We start from the raw sequence: 20,091 nt of genomic DNA, 5'->3' as shown, positions 1-20,091 counted from the left end.
CTCCACACACATACACATTTTCTCTTATGTTTTGGAATGAACGGTAGAGTTTAATTCCAAAAAGTGCTTAATACATCTTTTTTGAATTAGCTTCATTGAAGTTAGCACATGGAGGCACAACATTTCGCCTGTGTGGGCTATATACTTCCACTGTTTACATGAAGATATGGGTTTCTAATGAGAGAGAAGAGGCTTAAAGAGAAAAGGCTCAAAATGGCATGAAACCAGTACTCAGCTTCGATGAAATCACTGCTTCTCCCCAGGGCTATGTCTGTGGAAGACATTCCCTCATTTCCTGCATTCCATCATTTTTGTTTCAGTTAACAAACAGCCAAAGAATCACACAGCTTCATATAATTTTCATTATATTTCATTTCCCCCCTACTGTGGCCTTCTGTGGTTGAAATACATATCCTATTTATCATGGACGCAACAGAGAAAAATGTCCCTGTCTGTCAGACAACTTTTGGTGTAAAGAGACGGAAGAGAGCCCAGAACTCTGTTTTCCAGGCCACAGGGCTGATGCCAGCCCCTTTAAAAAGGAAAGTAGTGCAAAGGCTATCACAGAACAGTAGTGGAAGAAACAGAAAGGGCGTAGATCCAGGCCTATGTGCTGCTGTCTGCGCCTCTCCTTCTCAAGCTGGGGCACTGAAGATGCAAAAGGAAATAATTGAGAGAACATTTAGAGATAAGAAGTTGCTATACATCGTACTTTAGAGCATTAAATTATACAAAATAATAATCTCCCCTTTAACATAAAGAGTAGGGGGATGGAATGTTCTAGAATTGAGAATCATTGTACATACCACATATGGATTACCTATTCTAGCAGAATGACAATAGTGCAAAAATATGCTTATTAAAATATATTGAACATAACTTCCTTTTTAAATTTTACTGTTCAGAAAAGACTCCAGCCATGCGCCATGCCTGTGGCAATGATCATGACACAGGGCTGAAGGCAGGTAGAAGGCTAGGTTATGCTACTTAGTTAAGCCTCCTTTCTGCAGTTTGTATTTTAGGTAGGAGATTATATTTGTAGCAAAGTAACAAAAAACTGTGGTCAAAAAAGACCTGTAAAATAGTTGATGAGATGAAGAAATGAAAGTCAGAATAATGAACAAATAAATAAAAGGACTGGCTTACTGGCTACCCTGATGAGAAAGAAACTTGCAGGTTTATTTGGTTGGTTGGTTGATTGGTTAGTGATTTGGGTAGTTTAGGTGTAAAGAATTAAGTGAATCATATTATTCTATCCACAGCACCATGTCATGTGCTTGCAAAGCCTTCGTATCATTTATACTATGTTTATATTGTTTTACATTATTATATCTTTCATGTTATATATTTCTATTATTATCATCTATATTATTTATATGACTTCACTTTATTTTTCCCGCATCCCCCACTGTGACACCATTGCCTCTTTCCTAGGTATATAATCTAAAAGTTTGATTCTTAGCATAGCGGTATAAGCCTCATTCCAAAGGCAATCTTCCCTAGTTCCAATGTCAACTCTACTGCTTACCACTTACTCTGTGTGAACTTTAGCAAGTTATTAAATGTTGTTGTGCTTCCATATCTTTGGGTAACATGGAGATAATAGTAATACCTACTGCAGAGATATTTGTGAAGATTAAATGAATTAATATGACTTAAGCACTTAGAACAATTCTTGTTCAAATAGTAAGCAGTATATACTAGGTATTACATATTTTTTTGAAAAAGACATTTTTTTCTGTGTATCCATAAACGTTAAATTTATATAAATTTCATTGCTCTATAGATCTTCCTATAAAGGTGATCATGTGATTTTTTGTTTAGTACTTTTTTTCCTTTAGCGTTTTACCGTGTTAAACTGCATTGATAGAAACAATATCCAAGGGCCCAATTGTCCATAGACCGACGAATGGATAAAGAATAGGTGCTGTATATATTTAATGGAATATTACTCAGCCATAAACAAGAATGAAATATTGCCATTTGCAATGATGTGGATAGAGCTAGAAAGTATTATGCTAAGCAAAATAAGTCAGTCAGGGAAAGACAAATACCACATGATTTCAATCATATGTGGAATTTAAGAAACAAAACAAATGATCGTAAGGGGAAAAAAAAAGAGAGGAAAACCAAGAAACAGACTCTTAACTATAGAGAACAAACTGATGGTTACCAGAGGGGAGGTGGGGGGTATGGGGGAAATAGGTGATGGGGATTAAGCAGGGAACTTGTGATGAGTACCAGGTGTATAACGAACTGGAATTTAAATAAAAACAAAAAAAAATGCATTGATAGATTTTATTTTATATTTTTTTATGTTATGTTAATCACCATACATTACATCATTAGTTTTTGATGTAGTGTTCCATGATTCATTGTTTGTGCATAACACCCAGTGCTCCACGCAGAACGTGCCTTTTTAATACCCGTCACCAGGCTAACCCATCCCCCCACCCCACTCCCCTCTAGAACGCTCAGTTTGTTTTTCAGAGTCCATCATCTTTCATGGTTCATCTCCCCCTCCAATTTCCCCCCTTCATTCTTCCCCTCCTGCTATTTTCTTCTCCTTCTTCTTCTTCTTCTTCTTCTTCTTCTTCTTCTTCTTCTTCTTCTTCTTCTTCTTCTTCTCCTTCTTCTTCTTCTAAACATATAATGTATTATTTGTTTCAGAGGTACAGGTCTGTGATTCAACAGTCTTACACAATTCACAGCTCTCACCATAGCACATATGTCTATCACCCAGCCACCCCATCCCTTCCACCTCCCACCACTCCAGCAACACTCAGTTTGTTTCCTGAGATTAAGAATTCCTCATATCAGTGAGGTCATATGATACATGTCTTTCTCTGATTGACATATTTCACTCAGCATAACAGCCTCCAGTTCCATCCACGTCATTGCAAATGGCAAGATCTCATTCCTTTTGATGGCTGCATAATATTCCAGTGTGTGTGTGTGTGTGTGTGTGTGTGTGTGTGTGTGTGTGTGTGTGTGTATACCACTTCTTCTTTATCCATTCATCTGTTGATGGACATCTTGGCTCTTTCCATAGTTTCTCTATTTTGGACATTGCTGCTATAAACATCGGGGTACACATACCCCTTTGGATCCCTGCATTTGTATGTTTAGGGTAAATCCCCAGTAGTGCAATTGCTGGGTCATATGTTAGCTCTATTTTCAACCCTTTGAGGAACCTCCATACTGTTTTCCAGAGTGGCTGCACCAGCTTGCATTCCCACCAAAAGTGTAGGAGGGTTCCCCTTTCTCCGCAACCCCGCCAATATCTGTCATTTCCTGACTTGTGAATTTTAGCCATTCTGACTGGTGTGAGGTGGTATCTCATTGAGCTTTTGATTTGGATTTCCCTGATGCCGAGGGATGTTGAGCACTTTTTCATGTGTCTGTTCGCCATTTGGATGTCTTCTTTGGAAAAATGTCTGTTCATGTCTTCTGCCCATTTCTTGATTGGATCATTTGTTCTTTGAGTGTTGAGTTTGATAAGTTCTTTATAGATTTTGGATACTAGCCCTTTATCTGATATGTCATTTAAAAATATTTTCTCCCATTCTGTTGGTTGTCTTTTGGTTTTGTTGTGCAAACAAAAGACTTTTCTTTTGTTTGTTTCTTTTGCTGTGCAAAACCTTTTTATCTTGATGAAGTCCCAATAGTTCATTTTGGCCCTTGCTTCCCTTGCCTTTGGCAATGTTTCTAGGAAGAAGTGGCTGCGGCTGAGGTCGAAGAGGTTGCTGCCTGTGTTCTCCTTTAGGATGTTGATGGACTCCTGTCTCACATTTAGGTCTTTCAACCATTTGGAGTCTATTTTTGTGTGTGGTGTAAGGAAATGGTTCAGTTTCATTCTTCTGCATGTGGCTGTCCAATTTTCCCAACACCATTTGTTGAAGAGACTGTCTTTCTTCCATTGGACATTCTTTCCTGCTTTGTCAAAGATGAGTTGGCCATAGAGTTGAGGGTCCATTTCTGGGCTCTCTATTCTGTTCCATTGATCTATGTGTCTGTTTTTGTGCCAGTACCATACTGTCTTGTTGATGACAGCTTTGTAATAGAGCTGGAAGTCTGGAATTGTGATGCCGCCAGCTTTGCTTTTCCTTTTCAACATTCCTCTGGCTATTCAGGGTCTCTTCTGTTTCCATATAAATTTTAGGATTATTTGTTCAATTTCTTTGAAAAAAGTGGACAGTATTTTGATGGGGATTGCATTGAATGTGTAGATTGCTCTAGGTAGCATTGACATCTTCACAATGTTGGTTCTTCCAATCCATGAGCATGGAACGTTTTTCCATTTCTTTGTGTCTTCCTCAATTTCATTCATTAGTATTTTATAGTTTTCTGAGTACAAATCCTTTGCCGCTTTGGTTAAATTTATTCCTAGGTATCTTATGGTTTTGGGTGCAATTGTAAATGGTATTGACTCCTTAATTTCTCTTTCTTCGGTCTTTTTGGTGTATAGGAATGCCACTGATTTCTGTGCATTGATTTTATATCCTGCCACTTTACTGAATTCCTGAATGAGTTCTAGCAGTTTTGGGGTGGAGTCTTTTGGGTTTTCCACATACGGTATCATATCATCTGCAAAGAGTGAGAGTTTGACTTCCTCCTTGCCGATTTGGATGCCTTTGATTTCTTTTTGTTGTCTGATTGCTGTGGCTAGGACTTCTAATACTATGTTGAATAGCAGTGGTGACAGTGGGCATCCCTGCTGCATTCCTGACCTTAGGGGGAAAGCTCTCAGTTTTTCCCCATTGAGAATGATTTTCGCTGTAGGTTTTTCATAGATGGCTTTTATGATATTGAGGTATGTACCCTCTATCCCTATACTCTGAAGAGTTTTGATCAAGAAAGGATGCTGTACTTTGTCAAATGCTTTTTCTGCATCTATTGAGAGGGTCATATGATTCTTGCTCTTTCTTTTGTTAATGTATTGTATCACGTTGATTGATTTGCGGATGTTGAACCAACCTTGCAGCCCAGGGATAAATCCCACTTGGTCGTGGTGAATAATCCTTTTAATGTACTGTTGGATCCTATTGGTTAGTATTTTGGTGAGAATTTTTGCATCCATGTTCATCAAGAATATTGGTCTGTAATTCTCCTTTTTGATGGGGTCTTTGTCTGGTTTGGGGATCAAGGGAATGGTGGCCTCATAAAATGAGTTTGGAAGTTTTCTTTCCATTTCTATTTTTTGGAATGGTTTCAGAAGAATAGGTATTAATTCTTCTTGAAATGTTTAGTTGAATTCCCCTGGGAAGCCATCTGGCCCTGGGCTTTTGTTTGTTGGGAGATTTTTGATGACTGCTTCAATTTCCTTAGTGGTTATAGGTCTGTTCAGGTTTTCTATTCCTTCCTGGTTCAGTTCTGGTAGTTAATACATCTCTAGGAATGCATCCATTTCTTCCAGGTTATCTAATTTGCTGGCATAGAGTTGCTCATAATATGTTCTTATAATTGTTTGTATTTCTTTGGTGTTGGTTGTGATCTCTCCTCTTTCATTCATGATTTTGTTGATTTGGGTCATTTCTCTTTTCTTTTTGCTAAGTCTGGCCAGGGGTTTATCAATCTTGTTAATTCTTTCAAAGAACCAGCTCCTAGTTTTGTTGATCTGTTCTACTGTTCTTTTGGTTTCTAGTTCATTGATTTCAGCTCTGATCTTTATTATTTCTCTTCTCCTGCTGGGTTTAAGCTTTCTTTGCTGTGCTTTCTCCAGCTCCTTTAGGTGTAGGGTTAGGTTGTGTATTTGAGACCTTTCTTGTTTCTTGAGAAAGTTGTATTGCTATATACTTTCCTCTCAGGACTGCCTTTGCTGTATCCCAAAGATTTTGAACAGTTGTGTTTTCATTTTCATTGGTTTCCATGAATTTTTTTAATTCTTCTTTAATTTCCTGGTTGACCCATTCATTCTTTAGTAGGATGCTCTTTTGCCTCTATGTATTTGAGTTCTTTCCGACTTTCCTCTTGTGATTGAGTTCTAGTTTCAAAGCATTGTGGTCTGAGAATATGCAGGGAATAATCCCAATCTTTTGGTATCGGTTGAGACCTGATTTGTTACCTAGGATGTGATCTATTCTGGAGAATGTTCCATGAGGACTAGAGAAGAATGTGTATTCTGTTGCTTCGGGATGGAATGTTCTGAATATATCTGTGAAGTCCATTTGGTCCAGTGTGTCATTTAAAGGCTTTATTTCCTTGTTGATCTTTTGCTTAGATGATCTCTCCATTTCAGTGAGGGGGGGGTGTTAAAGTCCCCTACTGTTATTGTATTATTGTCGATGTGTTTCTTTGATTTTCTTATTAATTGGCTTATAAAATTCGCTGCTCCCATGTTTGGGGCATAGATATTTACAATTGTTAGATCTTCTTGTTGCAGAAACCCTTTAAGTAGGATAGAGTGTCCTTCCTCGTCTCTTATTACAGTCTTTGGTTTAAAATCTAATTTGTCTGATATAAGGATTGCCACCCCAGCTTTCTTTTGGTGTCCATTAGCGTGGTAAATGGTTTTCCACCCCCTCACTTTCAATCTGGGGGTATCTTTGGGTCTAAAATGAGTCTCTTGCAGACAGCATATCGATGGGTCTTGTTTTTTTTTATCCAATCTGACAGGCTGTGTCTTTTGATTGGGGCATTGAGCCCATTTACATTCAGGGTAACTATTGAAAGATATGAATTTAGTGCCATCGTATTGCCTGTAAGGTGACTGTTACTGTATATTGTCTGTGTTCCTTTCTGGTCTATGTTGCTTTCAGGCTCTCTCTTTGCTTAGAGGACCCCTTTCAATATTTCTTGTAGGTTTGGTTTCGTGTTTGCAAATTCCTTTAGTTTCTGTTTTTCCTGGAAGCTTTTGATCTCTCCTTCTATTTTCAATGAGAGCCTAGCTGGATATAGTATTCTTGGCTGCATATTTTTCTCATTTAGTGCTCTGACTATATCATGCCAGTCCTTTCTGGCTTGCCAGGTCTCTGTGGATAGTTCTGTTGCCAATCTAATGTTTCTACCATTGTAGGTTACATATCTCTTGTCCCAAGCTGCTTTCAGGATTTTCTCTTTGTCTCTGAGACTCGTAAGTTTTACTATTAGATGTTGGGGTGTTGACCTATTTTTATTGATTTTGAGAGGGGTTTTCTGTGCCTCCTGGATTTTGATGCCTGTTTCCTTCCCCAAATTAGGGAAATTCTCTGCTGTAATTTGCTCCAGTATACCTTCTGCCCTTCTCTCTCTTTCTTCTTCTTCTGGGATCCCAATTATTCTATATTTTTTCATTTTATGGTATCACTTATCTCTTGAATTCTGCCTTCGTAATCCAGTGGTTGTTTATCTCTCTTTTTCTCAGCTTCTTTATTCTCCATCATTTGGTCTTCTGTATCACTAATTCTCTCTTCTGCTTCATTTATCCTAGCAGTTAGAGCCTCCATTGTTTATTGCACCTCATTAATAGCCTTTTTGATTTTGACTTGGTTAGATTTTAGTTCTTTTATTTCTCCAGAAAGGGTTTCTCTAATATCTTCCATGCTTTTTTCAAGCCCAGCTAGTATCTTTAAAACGTCATTCTGAACTCTAGTTCCGACATCTTACTAATGTCCATATTGATTAGGTCCCTGGCAGTCGGTACTGCCTCTGTTCTTTTCTTTGCAGTGATTTTTTTCCATCTTGTCGTTTTGTCCAGAGGAGACTAGATGAATGAGAGAACAAAATGCTAACAAGGTAACAACAACCCCAGAAAAATATACACTAAACAAATCAGAAAAGGCCTGAAACTGGGGGAAAAGAAAGGGAAAGAAAGAAAAAAGAAAAAGCAAAAGATAAAAACAACAACAAAAAAACTGCAAAAAACAGAATATGATCAAATATGATCAGGCTGGTGCATAGATCAGTGCCACACACTAGATTTTGGACGTATTTTGGTCCATTAGAAGAAAGTGCCTCCCAAAATTTTAAAGAAAGAAAAACTTATATATGTAGAAAAATAAGGGTAAATACGATGAAGGGATGGAATATGACTGTAAAGATGAAAATTATAAAAGATTTTATAAAAGGAATTGATAAGATAAGAAATTGGTTGAAAAAAGAAAGAAGAGGATTTAACAAAAAAAAAGGAGACAGTGTGATCCGGCAGGAAACTAGAAGAAAGCCATACACTAGAGATTTAGGGTATATTTTGGTCTGTTAGAAGAAACTGTATGTATATGTATATATATACCAAAAATAAGGTTAACTACTATGAAGGGATAGAATATGACTCTAAAAATGAAAAATAAAAAAGATTTTTTTAAATAAAGGGATTGATAAGATGTTGGTTGAAAAAGGGAAAAAGAAAAATTCAAAAAAAATAGAAAAAGAAAAAAGAAAATTAAAAAAATTAACTTTGAAAGACTAAAGAATCATGGGAAAAAAGCCATGAATTCTATGTGCTGTATTCCCATAGTGCTGGAGTTCTGCCGTTCTCATTGATCGGTAAACTTGGTCTTGGCTGGCTGTTCTTGCTGATCTTCTAGGGAAGGGGTCTGTTGCCGTGGTTCCCAGATGTCTTTGCCGGAGGTGGAATTGGCCCACCCTTGCTGGGGGCCGGGCTAACTAATCTGCTCGGGTTTGCTCCTGGAAGCTTTTGTTCCCTGCAAGCTTTCTGTACAGCTTTGGAGGACGAGAGTGAAAATGGCAGCCTCCCATTCTCAGCCCCAGAGGAGCCAAGAGCTCAGGGCCCCACTCCTCATTGCGCCCCCAGAGAAAAGCAGTCAATCACTCCCATCTCCCCGGTCTCCAGCTGCACTCCGTGCTCACCCTGCCTATGACCGAGCATTTCTATCTCTGGCACCCGACCCTGTATGGAGTTTCCAAACCCAGCAGATCCCTGCGGTGTGCTCCTGCGTCGCTCCTCCCAGGGGAGGAAGGGGAGTCTCACTGGATCAGCCGCTTGTTGGGTCCCTGCTGGAGGAGCAGTGGCCCGACTGTGCCACGGATCACGGTATATGGCAACCCCGAGCTGAGAGCCCACTCCTCGGCTCTGTCTCTGCAGCTGACTTCCCCGCTCCGATACCTGGGTGCTCTGCCGCACTCAGGCACCCCCGGTCTTTCTGTGACCCCGAGGGTCCTGAGACCACACCATCCCAGCGAGGGTTCCACCCCCAGCTTAGCCACTGGAGCGACATCCCTCAGTGGAGCCGACTTCTAAAAGTTCCAATTTTGTGCTTCGCGGCTCTATCACTTGCCAGAAGCGGCCGACGGAGGCCCCCTCCCCCACCGTCTATCCTCCCGAATATCGCCTCAGATTCACTTCTCCACACGTCCTACCTTCCAGAAATGGTCGCTTTTCAGTTCAGAGAGTTGCTGCTATTCTTTCCTTCGCTCTCCTGTTGAGTTCGTAGGTGTTCAGAATGGTTTGATCCCTATCCAGCTGAGTTCCTGGGACCAGGCGAAATCCAGGTCTCCTACTCCTCTGCCATCTTGCTCCACCTCCTCACATTGATAGATTTAAACACTCTTTGCATTTCTGAAATAAACTAACTGATCGTGATGTACTTTTCTTGTTACACTAATTGGGTTCAATTAGATAATATTTTATTTAGGATTTATAAATCTATGTTCAAGAATAAAGTGACCTTACAATTGTCTTTTTTTTTTCTCTTATTACTCTTGTAATATTTCTTATTAGAGTCAGCATAATGCCCCACAAAAGGAATCGGGTGACTATCCTTTTTCTATTTTCTGGAACAACTTGTTTCATGTTTATAGAAATCTCCTGTAAGACCAATTGGATGCAGTTGCTTTTTATGATCAGAAGAGATCTACCATTAACATCTAAGTTACTTACCAGTTACTGACCGAATTAAGTGTTCTAGTTCTCACTGCCCCCATCTGTGCATTTTTTAATCCGAGAATTTATCAGGGTTTGAAATTTGTTGGTATACAGTTCATCATATTATTTTATTTACATTTCATCAGAATATGTAGTTATTTCTTCTTTTATGCTAAATTGTGTTTGATTGCTCCTTCTCTTGTAATTTACAAGTCAGTATTGCCAGATTTTTATCTCTATTCCCACCTGCTTTTAAAATCCTTTCAAGCCCTATGCTTTGGTTCTGTTAAACTTGGGTGGTTCTTTCTTCTATGATTTTCTCTTTTACTTCTTTCCTCATATCTTTTTGGATTTATTCTATGTTCCTCTTCTAATTTGTTGAGTTGAATACTTACGTCACTTCTCTTCTTTCTTATGACGTCATCTTCAGGAGTAAGATAAGTACATTAACTCACTCAAATCTGCCTCTTGTCTCCCCCCCAATATACTGGTATCATCTAGAATTGTAATTCTTGATGGCTTTCAGTGTGGTTTGATGGCTTTGTTTTACTCCACTGGGATCTCAAATCCAGTTTTGCTGGTGAGAAGTCTAATGTCAATCTGAGCCATGTTCTTCTGTAGGTGATGTGCTTTTTTTCATAGATCCTACAGAATTTTTCTTTATCATTGATATCCCTAAATTTTGCTGTGATTGTTTTATACGTGAGACTTTTTTCCTTGTGTGTCCTTTTAGTCCTTTTGGTCTGAACTGTTTTAAGGCCTTCCATCCTGGGAAAGTCTCAGTTAGTATAGCCTCAAATATTTTCAGCCCCTGTGTATTTTATTCTCTTTGAGGCTCATTTTACAAGCGATAGTAACATGTCTCTTTCTATTATCCATCTCTCTTATATTTTACTTTTACATTTTTCTTCTTCTTATCATATACTGATGCCTTCTGGAAGAGTTCCTCAACCTGACCTTCACTGGCTTGGTCAGTCATTTATTGAGCTTGATATTTCAACTGTTCTAGTTTTCATACAGAGCAGGACCAGCTGGTGTTTATTTTAACCTGTGGCTTCCATTTCATGTGGTGAAAGGCACACTCAGACCACCCAAAATTCTTGCATCTGCTGACTTCTCCTCACCCCAGTAGAGTTTGGGGACCACTCTGATATTAACCTACCAGCCTACAGCTGGTACTGCGCAGTTGTCATTGTTCTACCTTGAAGAGGGAACATGAGCAGGAGAACTCTGCTTTGTTGCATCTTCCTCCATGTGGACCACCCCTCCTCCGCTTTCCTCACACCCCCCAAGCATGTGACCCAACAGCCTTCTACCACCATGAGGGTTTCTTATAGCTTTACATGGTCATTTTTCACATGGATGGCTATCCACCTCCTCTGTTGTCTAATATATTTCCAAGTTTGAGTTTTTGAAGGAAATGAATAGCTCCTGCTTATATAATGTCATCTTGTCAGGAACAATCATTACCTGTGATTTCCTGAAACTGGATTTTAGGGGTATCTAGGTAGCATGTATTTTGTGGGAATCACATTCTCAGTCTAGGATGTAGAGGCCTTATTTTAGACACCAGGAAGCTGGCCTCATAGGAGAATAAAATGAGCAAAGAGACGCAGAGATTCTCCCATGCTATACCCTGAAAGTCTGTGGCTCTCCCATGAAAACCTGGACTTCCAGGAGCTCAGAGAGCTGGCACATTCTTGCATGTCCATCCTCGCCTGCCCAGGATGTGATACAAACAGACATACTTCTGTGACTACGTTGTAATTTAAGGATCAGATAAAATCATGCACTGATTTACTTTTTTCCTTCTTTTTTTGCTCATTCTCTCAGAATCAACTTACCGACACCAAGCAACCATTGATGATGAAGTTGTCACCATGGAGATACTAGATACTGCTGGTCAGGTGAATAAGGGTTTCAGCTAAAATGTTTTCTGGATCAAATAAATATGAGATGAGTACATGCATACTATGAAAAAAATTAAGACACTTTCCTCCAATTAACTAATGATGCCTAAAGACTTTTTTCTTTAATTATCTAGTTACTTACATACTAACATTTGAAACAGCTTATGTATGCATCCTTATATAAATTACCCAGTACTTCGGTGGCGGGGGGAGGATTGGTGATACTGTAGTATTGACATGACATCATCTAGAATAGAATTACCCATATATATTTTGGGATGATGGCAAAATATTAAGAGGTTCATGGTTAAGTATTTTGAAATGCTCTGATTGAGTTAAACAGGTATTTTTACTGGGGAAGTTCTCAGAGCCTTATACGCCTATGTATAAGATGAATCCTTAGGAGTTTCAGTATATAGTATATTCTAAACTTATATCACCTCAGAATTGTTTTTCAGAATGCTTTATTTTAGGACTCTCTCTAATATTCTTTCCAGACCTCAACACATCGTTTTGAAAATTTGAGCCACATAATTATACAACAAACAATCCATTAAAAAGGAAGCTAATATAAATTTGCCCTAATATCAGTCAGTTCTGAGATTACAGATATGTTTGTGGAAAGGCTTAGTTCTCAAGAATAAAATGACATTAGGAATGAAAGTTAGGAAGCTGAGGGTTGCATGGTGCTCTGTCAGTGACCTGTGATCCAAAGAAGACTTGAATTTAAGTATTTAATCCAAGAAATGTTCTTGCAGCTAGCTAAATACTTATTTCTCCTCATCACCTCCTTCTTATATACGCTTTCCCTGCCACACAGCCCTGATTCTAGAGAGAGGTGGCAGGGACTTACATGCAAAGGTTATTTGAGCCCATGGGAGCAATGCATTTTCAAATCTCGCATGCTACTTTCCTAGGAAGGAATGATCACCCCCTTTGAAAATCACTTCAAATGAGTTTCTATCATTATTGCGACTGTATAATATTTTGGAGGTGTTAAGATAGAAAAAAAAAAAGGCCAAAAGCTCCTATGAGTTTGACTCTCTCTACAATTTTTCACTGTTTTTGTGTCCCTGGTGCCCAATTGTCTAGAATCTGAAGGCAAAAGAGATTAAAGCAAAAAATGAAATCAAAACCATTCACTAAGCTGTGCCTCCAAATCTGATCTTTAAAGAGTGGCCTAAGGTCTACTTGTCTGTTACTTATTTGCCAATTCTTTAATTGTGATGAAAGCCTGGGGAGGCAGTGTGCTCCACTGAGATAATTTCTTTATAGTTCTTGTAATTACAGATTTAATGATATGGCAAGAAGAAAATTAGAAGCAGAAAGGTAAAGGTCTATGCAGTTAGAACATTTTTAGTTCCCCGACATATCCTGCTATGAGTAAGTAATGCTCCTATTCCAAACTGATTGAGAAATGAAGCTTGTGTAGGCAGACTATCAAGAAATTTTAATGACAACGAATATAAAGAATAGTAATTAAGGACTCACTAGTGGCATGAGCAACATCTGATAACTTCCAATTCCCCCACTGCCATTGTTTCCTTGTCAACAGGAAGATACCATTCAGAGGGAAGGACACATGCGATGGGGGGAAGGCTTTGTGCTGGTCTATGACATTACTGACCGAGGAAGTTTTGAAGAAGTACTGCCACTTAAGAACATCCTGGATGAGATAAAAAAGCCCAAGAATGTGACTCTCATCTTGGTTGGAAACAAAGCTGACTTGGACCACTCCAGACAGGTTAGTACGGAAGAAGGGGAGAAGCTGGCTACCGAATTGGCATGTGCTTTTTATGAGTGTTCTGCCTGCACTGGAGAAGGGAACATCACTGAGATATTCTATGAGCTGTGTCGAGAGGTGCGTCGCAGGAAGATGGTCCAGGGCAAGACGAGGCGACGCAGCTCCACCACGCACGTCAAACAAGCCATTAACAAGATGCTCACCAAAATCAGTAGTTAGGTGGCTCTGTTCTTGAAAAAGCCCTACTGAAGTGGGTCGGGTAATTGGAAACACTTTCTCACCTTTTTTCCCCCGTTTGCCCCCCCAAAATAAAAGAAAATACTCCATTCTGTTCTGACTCTGGGAAATGTCTGGGCTTCCGATTGTTCCCAGGTCTCCCGTATGTTGAGAAGTTATAGAGTGTTTTATGCAATTTTAGTGCTGACAATTTCTCCCTTTCCTGCTTGAATAAGATGCACTCTATTGCAGTTTGAACCTGTAATCACCAGATTCTGAAATGGCTGGGTTCTATTAAGCTATTTTTAGGCATCCTCACCTTGCTTCCAGATTTTTCTAGGGCATCTTGAAATTTCATTCCTTGTCAAAGACTTCAAATGGTCATCTGAAAAGTGGAAGGTAATAGAAAATACAGTAAAAACCCAGGAAGAGCTGCTGAGATACTGGAGCAGGGAGTAGAGCCCTAGCTCCTCTTTGAATTGAGGATTTTCGTAATTATCTCAAATTGTCTAGTTTTTCTTTAACCCTTATTTTATTCTTAAATTCAAACACGTTGTCACAAACTTTTCCACTGTAGTAGAGTTCCCTTTCAATTTGAGTGGGTTCTCTCAATGAGCTCTTGATCCTTGTACTCTGATTCTTCTTCTGTGGCTTCAATAAAATTTCATTATAAGAGAGGCAGAAGGATCCTTCAACTCACATCCTGCTGGGCCATTTCTCACCAAGCCCAGGGTCATGTAAAGTAATCATTAGGAGTCTTTTCACCAAATTCTGACTTCACTGAATGCTATCAGAGGATTTAGAATCTGAGATGTCTGATTCATTTCTTTCTCTCTCTGCTTATCATCTTAGCAGAAAGACAACAGTCCAAAAAACAGGAAAATTAAGAATGAAGCTGAACTACCCTTCCATTGGGGAGCCAAGGCGCTAATGCCAGGCACAGTAAGAAAAAGTAGCCTCTGATTCATTAAATTGGCTAAATGACTTCTATTTTGGATAAATTAATTCACTTAGAATTCAGAAAAGAATGTGTGATTGAAGTTCACTATCCCTGAATAAATGTGTAGAAAACAGATTCCTATATTGTGAAAGTACAGTCTGTAACTGATAAAACTTTATGATTTTTTTCCCTCTTATGCCCCCATATATCAAGATTTGGGCACTTTATTTTAGAAGAAAATATATATCTTTTACATATGTGTGTATTTATAAATGCATAGATATATGTGTAAAAATTTGTAAGAGCTGGAAGCTTTAATTCACCAATGCATTTGGATAACTTGATGTAATTATTTTATGTGATATAATAAAAAGCATAATTTTCACATTCTGCCACATTCGAGCAGTCTTTCTTGTGATAGTGTGAAAAGTTTGTAATTTTAGGAGGAACTTGAGTAGACAATCAAATTGTAGAGTTGACAAAGCAGTGAATGTGATATAAAAAATAAGCTCCTGTTCATATAATAGCTGTTTTTGTAAAATGCTTAGGTGCTATTTTAGGCACTTTATGTATTATCTCATTGAATCCTCAAATACCCTACCCAAGTGATATTGCTATGATCACAATTGCAGGGATGAAGATATTGAGCTACAAGGAAAAGTGATTGCACAGCTATTTAGTGGTTAGAGCCAGGATATGAACCCAGAAAGGCAGTGAGACTGTGGCGCCCATACTATTATCCAATACAGTATATTAGTAGACTGACATAAAGCTCTTGTTCTGGAGCTGTGGGGTTGAAGACACAAAAAAGAAAAAACTTAGGGAAGATTTGCTTCATTTATGCTTTCATTCATTCTTTAGGAAATATTTATGTATAAGTTGGGCATATAAATTAACACAATTTAGTACATTCGATAATGTCTTAGCTGAACATTGAAGAATACATACAAGTAACCCAGAAAAGAAAGATGGTGAAAATATTATAGCCAAAAGGAATAGCATGGAACCAAAATATGGAGACATGAAATGTGATCGTGAGTGTAGTAATTAAAAGCAGTTGAGAGACACATTTATATCATTCTTCAGGACAAAAACAAAACAAAACAAAACAAAACCAAAACCAAAACAAAAAACCAGAAGATAGAGCAGAGGAAAGGAATTAAAAGAAAGAGAAAAATAAGGCACTTGGAAGTAATAAAAATGTCAAAAATTCATAAAACTACAAATTTAGGTAACTACATATTAAAGGACCAAGAAGATAACCTGGCTATGATTCATTTTCAGTAATGTCCGTCTAGATACGGTATAGAAGGGGAAAGGGAAGTAAAAATATTTTTTAAATGTTGCCACCTTCCAGAATCACAGCCTCTTTCCACTGTCTGATACCTATACTTGCAGACGAACCTCAACCAGTTCTTATAAAGAGCAAGCTCCTAAGGAAGCATAGTGAAAAACCTGGGTGCCATTTTGGGTCAAACACTAAGGAAGCGAAATTCACAGTCAACACCACCAGCAACTTCCCTAGACATATACATACAAATCCAGACCTGTCAAAAATTCAAAGAACCACTGGCAGACGTGCCAACGGATAATTACAGAAGAACGTGACATTTCACAAATATAAATTAGTTATTCCTCTCATGCCCCAGGCTTCTCCACAAATGAAGGTTATAAATAAGTTGGGTTTTTTAATAGAATATTTTAATGATGGAAACCTGTGTGTTCTTGAATAATAATGGGTTGTTATCACCACACTACCACTACCAACAATTGCTCTTTGTAGTTGTTTTTCTTTTCTTCCAAGATTCAAAAAACTTTATATCTAAATAATTGTGTTTGTATTCATATGCCTCACAGCACTGAGGGAAAGAACCATAATTCAGGATCTTCCTTTCAAATAACATATGTAGTACTTACATGTACCTAGATAAACACAACACTTGATGTTCAACATATAGTACCAAATAAGATTTCTTCTTAAACCAGCCTCTGTCCACTTTGAGGATTTTAAGAAAGTGGCCAGTTCATGGGGCCTGATTTAATGAGAGTAGTGTTGAATTGTCCTGAGCTAAGAACTTATTGGGGGATTCTGAGGAAAAAAAAATGACATAAATATATTTTCTCCATAGATTTGAAGTGCTATGTTAGCATACATATATGTCTGGTTTTGAACTGTCCATTCCGTTTCATTGGTCTATTTGTCTATTCATGCTCTCGAGCCATGATATTTAAAAATTGAACCTGATAATATGTTAAAATAGCTCCTATTAGGTGATCAAAATTAAGAATAAATTTTTAGGTTTGGGTATTACTAAGCCTTGATACTATACAACTGTTTGTTCTAAAATGGAATTTGAAGGAAAATTTGGTGTTTATGCTTGGAAATCAGTGCCCTTTTTTTTCAGCTGTATTGAGATGTAATTGACATATAACATTGTGTAAGTTTAAGGTATACAACACGAGGATGTGATACATGTATATATTGTGACATGATTACCACAGTGACGTTCATTAACATAGTCATCACCTCACATAATTACCTTTTTTTGTGGTGAGAGTATTCAAGAGTTACTCTCTCAACAACTTTCAAGTATATATAATACAACATTGTTAACAATAGTGACCATGCTGAATATTAGATCCCCAGAACTTATTCATCCTATAATTGGAAGTTTGGAGATTTTCACCAACATCTCCCCATCTCCCCCCACCCCTGACAACCATTGTTCTATAATCTGTTTCTATGACCTTTTTTTTTTAGTTTTCACATATCAGTGAGATCATATAACATACGTCTTTCTTTATATGACTTATTTAATTTAGCCTAATGCCCTCAAAGTCTACGTATGTTATCACAAAGGACAGGATTTCTTCCTTTTTTCTGGCTAAATAATATTCAAATATGTGTATGTATGTATCTATCTCACTTTTTAAAAAAATCTATTTATCCATTGATGAACACTTGTTTCCACGTCTTGGCTATTGTAAATAATGCTGCAATGAACATGACGGTCCAGCTATCTCCCTGAGATAATGATTTCATTTCCTTCTGATATATACCCAGAAATGGGATTGCTGGATTCCCTGCTGTTTTCCATATTGGTTGTACCAACTTACATTCCCACCAACAGTACACTAGGGTTTCTTTCTCCACATCCTCACCAATACTTGTTGTCTCTTGTCTTTTGGACAATACCATTCCAACAGGTATGAGGTGATATCTCATTGTGGCTTTTATTTGCATTTCCCTGATAATTAGTGATGTTGAGCATCTTTTCATGTGCCTGTTGCCCATCTGTATGTTTTTTGGAAATTTTTCTATTCAGGCCCCTTACCCATTTTTTATTTGGATTATTATTTATTATTATTTTTCCTATTGAGTTCTATGCGTTCCTTATATATTTTGGATGTTAACCCTTTATCTAATTTTTGGCTTGCAAATTTTTTTTTCCCATTCCATAGGTTGCTTCTTCTTTCTGTTGTTTCTTTCGCTGTAGAGAAGCTTTTTAATTTCATGTACTCCCACTTGTTTATTTTTGCTTTTGTTGCTTTTGCTTTTGGTATCATATCCAAAAATTCATTGCCAAGATCAATGTCAAAGAGTTTTCTCTATGTTTTCCTCTAGAAGGTTAATGGTTTCAGGTCTTATATTTAAGTTTTCAATCCATTTCAAGTTATTTTTATAAGTAGTGTAAAATAGAGGTTCAATTTCATTCCTTTGTGTGTGAAATATCTAGTTTCTCCAACATTATTTATTAAAAAAATTTCTGCATTTAGGGACCTTCTATGATCTCTGGGGGCCCAGACTGCAATTTATCCTGCCTGTTTCCTTGCCAGCTCCCTGTGACGCAGGTAGGAGGGAGCTGATGCCTAGTATAGGGCCCTTTCAGGACCTTCAGGGGTGCAGGTGGGAGCATCTCCTGCAGGGTCCCATGGACTGGCTGGGATGGGCTGAAGCCCAGTTACAGGGTCCTTTCAGAGTCTGCGGTCTGACCAGATTTGGTGGGCTTTCCCTGCAGGGGCTCCTGGACCAGAGCTGAGAGGGGCTGGAGCCTGTTCACAGGACACGTCAGGGTCCACAGCTGGCACTGAGTCTGTACATCTATTACTCAACACACAGGTGGCTGTGTCTCCTCCTGGGTCCCCTAGCCTATGGTGCTGGTGACAGACCTCAAAACCAAGGGGGGCTCTAGCCGAGTTCTCACAGGCGTGGAGCCTGTTTCTTTGTCTGTAGCTGGGACCACGGTTGGCAAGTCAGCTACCTGGTTGTGAGCCTGTCTTCTCAAAATGGCTTTCCTCAGTCTTAGACTGAACTGTGGTTTCAAAATTTCCCACTGGAGTTTCAAAGTTCCCCCAAAGGCACTTTTTGTCCATGGATAAATGCCAGATTATTGCTGTTGGGGGGAGGATACCTGTGAGGGAAGTCTTATTTAGCCATCTTGTTGATGCCACTCCTAAACAAGTAGTTATTTGGAGGCTGAACTTTGTTTTCATGACTGTGAATGAAGCGAAATTTACTTTGCCTCAGTAGGGATAGATTTTTATTTTCAGTGTTAAAAGTATAGCATTCATCTTGCTGTGATGGAGTAACAGATACCAGATTTCCCTTACATATTAATTAAACAAGTCAAAACAATCAGACAAAATATATGAAACAATGGTTTTTAGGCTTTGAACAACGAGCATTACAGTGATCCCAGAGAGAAGGGGGGAAAAATGAGGTAAACTGAAATCATGCCAACCTACTGCCAAATGGCAAGTTGCAGGAAGTAGTACATACCCAAACAGAGCCTGGCAGTTTTACTGAGTTGAGGAGAAAAAAATCAGTTTGAGGAGGCCAAGTTGTAAGAATCTGTGGGATAGAATTTCTGGAAGGAAAGGAGCTTTACAGAATGAAACCTCTAGAGATCTTTAGACGGGTTCCCTTTAGTCTTAGGCAAAGTATGGATCTTTGCATGCCGGGAAAAATTTATTCGAGGCTGGAGAAAAAACACCAAAAAACAATAGGCCAAAACTTGGGGAATGTACATAGGGCTGGGAATAGTTTGTATTTCCACCGGCCAGAGTGGAAAGACCTTGTAATATTTAAGGCATCAGGTAATACACAAGGCCTCAAAAAGATATTGTGTTAATTATGAGTCTAAACTAGTCCTAGACCAGGCTGCTAAGTATCTGCCCCAACAAAGTTTAAAAGCAAGTCTGAAATTTTTCAAACTGAGTCCTGGTAACTTGATTTTGTGCTAGAAACATATCTAATACACCATACACACGTGTTAAAATAAAATCCTGCACCCAAATGATGAGTTACGATGCCAACATCCAGTTGAAAAGTACCATGAATGCTAAGAAACAGGAAAATATGACCCATAAATAGGAACAGAATGAGAAATGACAGATGATTGCATTAACAAATAAGAAACTTAAGATAGTTATTATAAATATGCTTTATATGCTCAAGAAGGTAGAGAAAGACATGAGT

At 38.4% G+C, this 20,091-nt stretch overlaps 1 protein-coding gene across 2 annotated transcripts in view; it reads left to right on the top strand.

Moving 5' to 3' along the window:
• RERG (RAS like estrogen regulated growth inhibitor) overlaps positions 1-13,675 on the top strand; it is a 122,848-nt gene extending 109,173 nt beyond the window's left edge. For both annotated transcript variants that reach the window (XM_028119841.2, XM_028119843.1), the window contains 2 exons: positions 11,636-11,709; positions 13,268-13,675. In XM_028119841.2, coding sequence (XP_027975642.1) covers positions 11,636-11,709; positions 13,268-13,675 — 482 coding nt within the window. The remainder of the gene's footprint in view (positions 1-11,635; positions 11,710-13,267) is intronic.
• The last annotated feature ends 6,416 nt before the right edge of the window (positions 13,676-20,091 follow it).

Source organism: Eumetopias jubatus, unplaced genomic scaffold (assembly GCF_037043125.1).
Source record: "Eumetopias jubatus isolate StellerSeaLion01/CBP00866 unplaced genomic scaffold, mEumJub1_p1.0 scaffold_8, whole genome shotgun sequence".
In the NCBI taxonomy this organism is placed as follows: Eukaryota; Metazoa; Chordata; class Mammalia; order Carnivora; family Otariidae; genus Eumetopias; species Eumetopias jubatus.
Note: the sequence above shows the minus strand (reverse complement) of the source record. Positions and strands in the feature narration are given on the sequence as shown.